The sequence below is a fragment of the Stegostoma tigrinum genome, chromosome 11 (genome assembly GCF_030684315.1).
Source record: "Stegostoma tigrinum isolate sSteTig4 chromosome 11, sSteTig4.hap1, whole genome shotgun sequence".
NCBI classification, from domain to species: Eukaryota; Metazoa; Chordata; class Chondrichthyes; order Orectolobiformes; family Stegostomatidae; genus Stegostoma; species Stegostoma tigrinum.
Window position 1 is genome coordinate 4,035,812 of NC_081364.1, and position 7,349 is coordinate 4,043,160.

The 7,349-nt window shown below is 45.3% G+C and overlaps 1 protein-coding gene across 1 annotated transcript; it reads right to left on the reverse strand.

Annotated features, from left to right (window-relative positions):
- Positions 1–1,829: 1,829 nt before the first annotated feature.
- On the reverse strand, positions 1,830–3,933 carry LOC125460562 (histone H1.10). Its single transcript, XM_048548141.2, has one exon. The coding sequence runs from the start codon at positions 3,733–3,735 to the stop codon at positions 3,193–3,195; it is 543 nt and encodes a 180-aa protein (XP_048404098.1). The 5' UTR covers positions 3,736–3,933; the 3' UTR covers positions 1,830–3,192.
- Between the last annotated feature and the right edge of the window lie 3,416 nt (positions 3,934–7,349).

Sequence of the window (7,349 nt, forward strand, 5' to 3'; positions counted from 1 at the left end):
AAACTAACCTTCCAGCTCAGCAAGCAAACTCACATCCAGAACCTCAACCTGAGCTACAAATCTTCTCAAAACTCACTATCATTAAGTCTCTTAGAGCCAATGGGATCACTCCTAGAATATTAAAGGAAGTAGCTACAGAAATAGGAGATGCGCTGGTAGGAGTCTTCCAGGGATCCTTACATTCTAGAAAACTGCCAGGGGATTGGAAATCTGTAAATCTGATGCCTTCTTTTTAAAAGTGGAAGGAGCCAAAATACATAACTGTGGGCCAGTCAGATTAAAGTCTGTGGTTGGGAAAATGCTGAGTCTTTTATAAAGGGTATAATAACAGAGCATTTGGAAATACACATATCAGACAGAGTCAGCATGGCTTCATGAAGGTTAGATCATGCCTGATAAATTTGCTAGAATTCTTTAAGGAGGTAATAAGCAGGATACATAAAGGGGATGCAATGCATGTAACATATTTGAATTTTCAGAAGGCCAGTTATTTATACTTTATTGTTAATGACACGGATGTGAAGAGTAAATATACTATTGCCAAGCTTGCAGGTGTCAAAAACAGATGGGAAGGAAGGTGGTCACATTGACACAACCCCTGCAGAGTGGCAGCATTCAGGTTAAGCAGGCAAAAATACAGGGCATGAAAAATGCGAGGCTGTATACTTTGGCAGGAAGAACATAGGAGCTGATTATTAGATGGAGAAAGACTGCAGACAGCTACAGAACAGAGGGATTTGAGAGCCCTCACCCACAAAAAGTTAACAACCAAGCTCGACAGCTAATAGGGATGGAAAATGGAGTGGTTGCCTTCATGTCAAAGGGAATGGAATGTAAATATAGGGAGGTTTTGACATAACTATACAAGGCACTAGCCAGACCACAGCTAAAATATGGTGAACCATTTGAAGGGTCTAGGCCCGAAACGTCAGCTTTTGTGCTCCTGAGATGCCGCTTGGCCTGCTGTGTTCATCCAGCTTCACACTTTGTTATTACGGTGAACAATTTTGGGCCCGTTATCCAAGGAAAGATACACTGGCATTGGAGGCAGCGCACAGAAGGCTCACTTAGCTGACGGCAGGTGTGGAGGGTTGAGCAGATTAGGCCAAGCCTGTACTCATTGCAGTTTAGGAGGAGAAAACCTTACTGAAACAGACAAGATTCTTAGGGGGCTAGACAGGGTGGATGCAGAGAAGTTGTTTCACCTTGAGAGAGTGTGTTTAGGACCAGCGGGGATTGTTTTAGAGTAACAGCGCGTTTAAGAGGAGGACGACAACGATTTTTTTTATCAGTCATACAGCACGGAAACTCACTCCCGTCCAACCAGGCCACACTGACTCACCACGTTCCAGAACTAAACTAGTCCCATTTGCCTGCCTTTGGTCTATTCCCTTCATTTGCTCTGGCAGATCATTCCACATACGAACCACCCCGTGTACAAAGGTTGACCCCTCATGGGAATCTGTGGAATTCCTAATTAGAGGGCTGTGGAGGTTGGGCCTTTCGGTCTATTGGCGGCTAAGATTGAAGGAGCAAACGCGAGCGGTGTATCAGATCAGCCATGATCTTAATGAATGACGGAACAGATATTTGTGCTCGTCCCTCTGGTAACTTGTTCTTAGCGCTACAATCTTGCAATGAAGGAAAAGCGCGACCAACTTATGCACAGCCGGACCCCACAAGCAAGATCCTTGCATGATGCTGAGAGCAGAAAATGTTGGCGTTAGAGCCAGCCTCCGGGTATCGAACTCGTGTCCAGGATCACACCTGGGGCAAAATGGAAGCGGGTGGTGGATTGTTCCGAGAGAGAGAGAAGACAGAGACCAGTGTTGACTTTTTAAAAACATTTATTCATTTTTGCATGTAGACTACACCGTTGTTAGGTTTACAGAAGTATAGCATTAAACATTTCCACGGTTTTCACATGTTCATACAAATCTCTCAATAAAGAAATTCGCTTGGAAACAAAAAACAAAAACAGAAAACAGCAGGAACGCTGCTTTCCCCTGGGAAGGGGGACAGGAGTGGGGGGCAAGATGGCATCCCACATTATAACCGAATTGATCTGAACCCGAAAATAAAAAAGGCACATGGCGAGTCTTGCAATGCATCACACACACTTTGCACACCCAACAGAGCCAAGCCGGGCCAGGTCTAAAGCACCATTCTGCAAACGACAAATACTGATTCAATTTCCATTCCATTTTAAAAAAAACAAACAAATCCAGAGGCTGGAACAGCAAACATAATTCTCAGCTTTGGTCCTTTTGTTTTTACATCAGGTCCAAGTTCGCTTTATTTTAAAACAACCCTCTCCACGCCCCGAACTTCATTTACGATTTGGTTTTGGGGAGGAAAACCAAAAGGGTGCTTTAACAAAACAAAAAAAACCAAAGCATAATCTGCAATTTGGAGAACTTCCGGGTTTCAAAAGTAACCAATCAGCACACAGAACACACTCCCGCCAAAATGAAACCACCGTTTTCAGCAGCCTGATTGGCCGAGCGTCACAACGGCAACAGTTGCCAGGCAATCAGCAAACCAGTGCGCTCCCCCTCCAATGTTTAAAAAAATGAGTTTTTAAGGACGACCCTTCAACCGAAACGGCGATAATTCGAAGTGCGAAATGATTCTTCAATTTCCAATTATTTTTCCCGATTTTTAAAAGAAAAATACACGTACTTTAACTGAAGAAATTGCATCCCTTCCAGAAAAATCAAATTATTCCGAAATAAAAAGCACAGGATACAAACTTGCATGCAGTTTTCAACTTGCACGCCGCCTCTTCAGAAATAAAATGCAACAAAAGAACAAATTCCTATCCGCACTAAATCATAAAACATTTCGACATCATCCGAAAGTTCTGGGTCTCATGATCTTTTTTAATTAAACCTGTTTCAAGCTGAGCTAATGATAACAAAACACAAACTGTACAATTTAAAAAAAAATACAAAAAACTATAGGCGAAATGTCAGTCAAACTTTACCAACAGCATCAACCAAAACAAAACAACGTCGAGGAAAATCTTCCCGCGTTCTCGACAGACTGGGACCACAAACTACACAGGCACGCGGAAAAAAATTTAACCCCAAAATGAGGTGATACAACGACTGGGGCGGGGGGGGGGACACGTTAATATAAAAAGTCAGTTGCATTTTTAAACCTCTCCTTAACAAAAAAAATTAACGTTTTCTAAGCTTTCTTGGACTTGGATTTTTTATTTGCTTTGCCTTTCTTGCTCTTGCTCCTGTCTTTGCTGGAGGAAGCCGGGCGGCTCTTCCTGCTGCTCTCTGCTTTCTTGCTGGAGGCGCCTTTCTTGTGAGATTTCTTCACGGCGCTGCTGCTGCTGGTCGACGCTGAAGCCGCCTTCTTCTTCTTCGCCGCTTGCCCAGTTTCGCTTTTCTTGATCTTGAAGGAGCCGTTCGCCCCTCTACCCTTCACCTGGTTGAGGGTGCCGTTGAGGACCAGGGCTCGCACGGCATAACGCAGGTAAGTGCGGCCCTGGCGCTCATTGAACCAGGGCACGGTCTTAGCTTCCTTGTAAATGGTGGCCAGCGAGGAGCCATTGCGGGCTCCCAGCCTCTGCACGATCTCCACCAGCAGGGCGCTGTACTTGCCCTGCTGGTTCTTGCCCTTACCCGATTTCTTCTTCTTGGAGCCTGCCTTCTTGGCCGGACTTTTCTGCCCCTCTCCCTCGGCAGGAGCAACAGGCAACGTTTCCACATCAGCGGACATGGTTTGCAGGAGGGGAAATGCCAAAATTAAAGAGCAGTGCAAGCAGACAACAGTTGCAGCGAGGAGTATCGATTGCTAACTGCAGGATTTGGATTGCACAGGCTGAGAGAGGGTGGGGGTGTGTGGAAAGCTTGGGGGAAGCCTATGCAGTGCTACCACGTCCTCTCCGCTCAAGCTCTGGCTGCGGAATTTTTTCTGCGCAGCTGCCTATTTATCCGCTCCGAGCGAACGTCAATGGGAACATCAACAGCCCGGGCCAAGAGCTGCGTTAACTTGTGCTTTTTGCACCGCCTTTCCAGCGGCTTCTGGGCCGCACCCCGGGCCGGTTGACCCCAGGTCCGGGCTAGGAAGTGACCCCAGACTCTTGCCTCTCGGGTGCACGGTCCCGGTAGCGCATCCGCAGCCGCCAAATGCCAGATATCCCGCAACACAGACCGGCTCCCCATGCACACCGAACACCCAGAGATAGGGGTAGTCACTTCCAGGGGAGTTATTGCAGCCACCCGGCGCTTGCATCCTCGTAAATGCAGGCCCGAGACATAAAGGAGAGGGTGCACCGTCCAACCGGCCCGGGTTTGGCACCTTTGGGCGCCTCGGGTGCCAAAATATTGTACTTTAATTTGTTGCAACTAACACAGTGCGCGCCCCCGAGCGGCCGCGCACGGAAAAGGCACAACTGATTTTTTTTGCTGGTGAATTATAATTTCACCGAAATCCGCGTCCAAAGAAAGGATACAAAAAATCCCAGCAAACCGGTTAAACAGCGATCATTTGCAAACAACGAGTCCGTCAGCATGACCATCATCTGCAAATGCAATTCACTCCCCCCGCCCTCGCCCGCTCCGGTCAAACAATTTTCACAAAAGTGATGCTCCTGGTCGTTGTAAAATATTTTCAAGTTTTGCAATCGACCCGTTTCCGCGCGAATCTTTAAATCAACCCCCTGGAAATCCGCGATCAGCCGGAAAAATACAAAACAAATGCAAGCTTGCTGCATTTTATTTCAGATAAGCGAATGTGTTCCGTCAAATTGCAATTGAAGCGGTGCTGGGAATGTGGTTTTAAACTTTTTTAAAATAATTTTTTAAAAAAGGATATTCTCTGAGTGGGCGAGAAACCAAATCGGTGAGATTTTTAAACTGAAACAAGTGGGAGTTGAAATGTTTTCGAATAATGAGATTGAACTCCTTCTTCGTTCCCAGTCTGATAAAGTTCTGATTTTTGAAATAGTAAAAACATAACGAAATTGCATTGTGTGAGATAGCAGCTGTCATTCCTCACAAGTTTCACTGATGCCAGGGCATGGAGCCTGTTGCAGTGATCATGGCTGATCCTTTCTGTGTGAAGTCATGCATTTCGTTAGCGGGAACCAAAAGGCAGATCATCATTTACAGTGATTCCAAAATAGTGCAGGGCTCTGGCTGATGTCGAGCATGAAACATTAAAACGTTAGTATGCAGGTGCTGCAAGTAATTAAGAAGGGAAATGGAATTTTGGCGTTTATTGCTGGGGGGGGGGGCGGGGTTCGGGGTTGGGATTTAAAAACTGGGAAGTTGTGAGACAACTGTACCGAATGTTGGTGAGGCTGCACCTGGATTATTGCGGGATTGGCAGTGGTCTGGATTATTGTGCACAGTTTGGGCCTTTGTGTTTAAGAAAGGTTTTACTGGGATTGGAGGCAGTTCAAAAGATTGATTCAAGCCTGAATCCTGGGCTGAAGGGGTTGACTCGTATTGTTTGTGAAGATTGAAGAGTGCACTTATTGAAATGTACCACATTCTGAGGGAGTTGTGAGAAATTTGAGGATGTGGTTAAAGAATAAGGGGACACTCATTTAAAATTGAGATGTGAGGGAGTTTCTTCTCAGAGAGTAGCAAATGGCTAGAAATTTCTACATCAATGTGTTGTGGAGGCTCAATCAGTGAAAGTATTTGAAGAGGGTTTTCAAGTTATGGGGGGTTTGTGGGATATTCTGAGCTGACACGAAAGAGATGTTAAGGCCTGGGGCAGATCAGCCATGATCTCATAGAATGGCAGGGGGGCAGAATGGCTTACTCCTGTTTCTTATATTCTCTGTTTCTTTCTTAAATATAGCCAGTGGCATAGTTTTCACTGCTGTCTGTGGTAGAGAATGCCACAGTCTCGCCATTCCGAGTGAAAACATTTCTCCTCATCGCAGTCTGAAATAGCCTATCCCTTTTCCTGAGATTGTGATCCCTTGTTCTAGGCCCTTGGCTGGTGGAAACAACCTCCCTGCAGCCTGGCTGTCCAACACTGTTGGAATTCTTTCCAGTTCAATGAGACTCCTCTGTCATTCTTCTAAACTCCAGAGAATAGAGTCCCAACCTGTTTAGCCTTTGTTCATAAGACAATCTCTTCTTACCAGGGATTATCCTGCTGAACCTTATCTGAATTGGGTCTGTGTTCACCGGAGTTTAGAAGAATGAGAGGTGATCTCATTGAAACAAGTTGGTTAAAGGGCTTGACAGGGTCAATGCTGAGAGGATGTTCCCCCTCATGGGAGAGTCTGGAACCAGAGGGCATAGCCTCATAATAAAGGGGCACCAGTTTAAAACTGAGATGAGGAGGAATTTCTTCTCTCCAAGGGTGTAAGTCTTTGGAACTCCTTGTCACAAAGAACTTGGGGGCAGAGTCCTTGTGTATATTTAAGGGTGAGATCAATAGATTCTTGATCATCAGGGAATCAAGGGGAATGGGGAAAAGGCGGGAAAGTGGAAGTGAGGAATGTTGAATCAGCCATGATCCAAGTGAATAGGCTTGAGGATCCAAACAGCTTACATCTGTTCCTACATCTTATGGACTTATGGTCAGTTGACCCAACATGTCCTCATATGACATATCTGCCATTCCAGGAATCAGTCTGGTGAATCTTCACTGCACTCCCTCTGGCAAGGATAGCTTTTCTTAGGTAGGAAAACCAAAACTGCACACAATATTCCATGTGTGGTCTCACCAAGTCTCTGTATAATCGCAGTAAAATAACCCTGCACCTGTACTCTTGGAGAACATGGGACAGTACAGAACAAAAACAGGCCCTTTGGCCATTATGTCTGAGCCAACCATGATGCCATTCTAAACTAATCTCATCTGCCTGCACATCGAACATATCCCTCTATTCCCTGCCCGCTCATGTATCTGTATAAATGTCACTTAAACATTGCTATTGCATCTGCTTCTACCGCATCTCCCGGCAGTGCATTCCAGGCATCTACCACCCTTGTGTAAAATACCGGCATCATATCTCCTTTAAAATTTCACCCTCTCCTTAAACCTATGCCCCTAGTATTTGACATTTCCACAGTGGGAAAAAGACTGAATATTGACACTATCCACACCTTTCTTAAATGTATACACTATCAGGTCATCCCTCAGCGACCGACACTCTAAAACAGTCCAAGATTATCCAACCTCTCTTCAGAGCTAATACACTTCAATCCAACCTGGCAAATCTCTTTTGAACACTCTCTACAGCCTCCTCACTCTACAGTGTGTTAACCAGGAATGCACACAATACTCCAAATGCAGCCTAACTAAAGTTTTATACAGTTGCAACGTGACTTTGTCAACTTTTATATTTAATGCCCGACCAATGA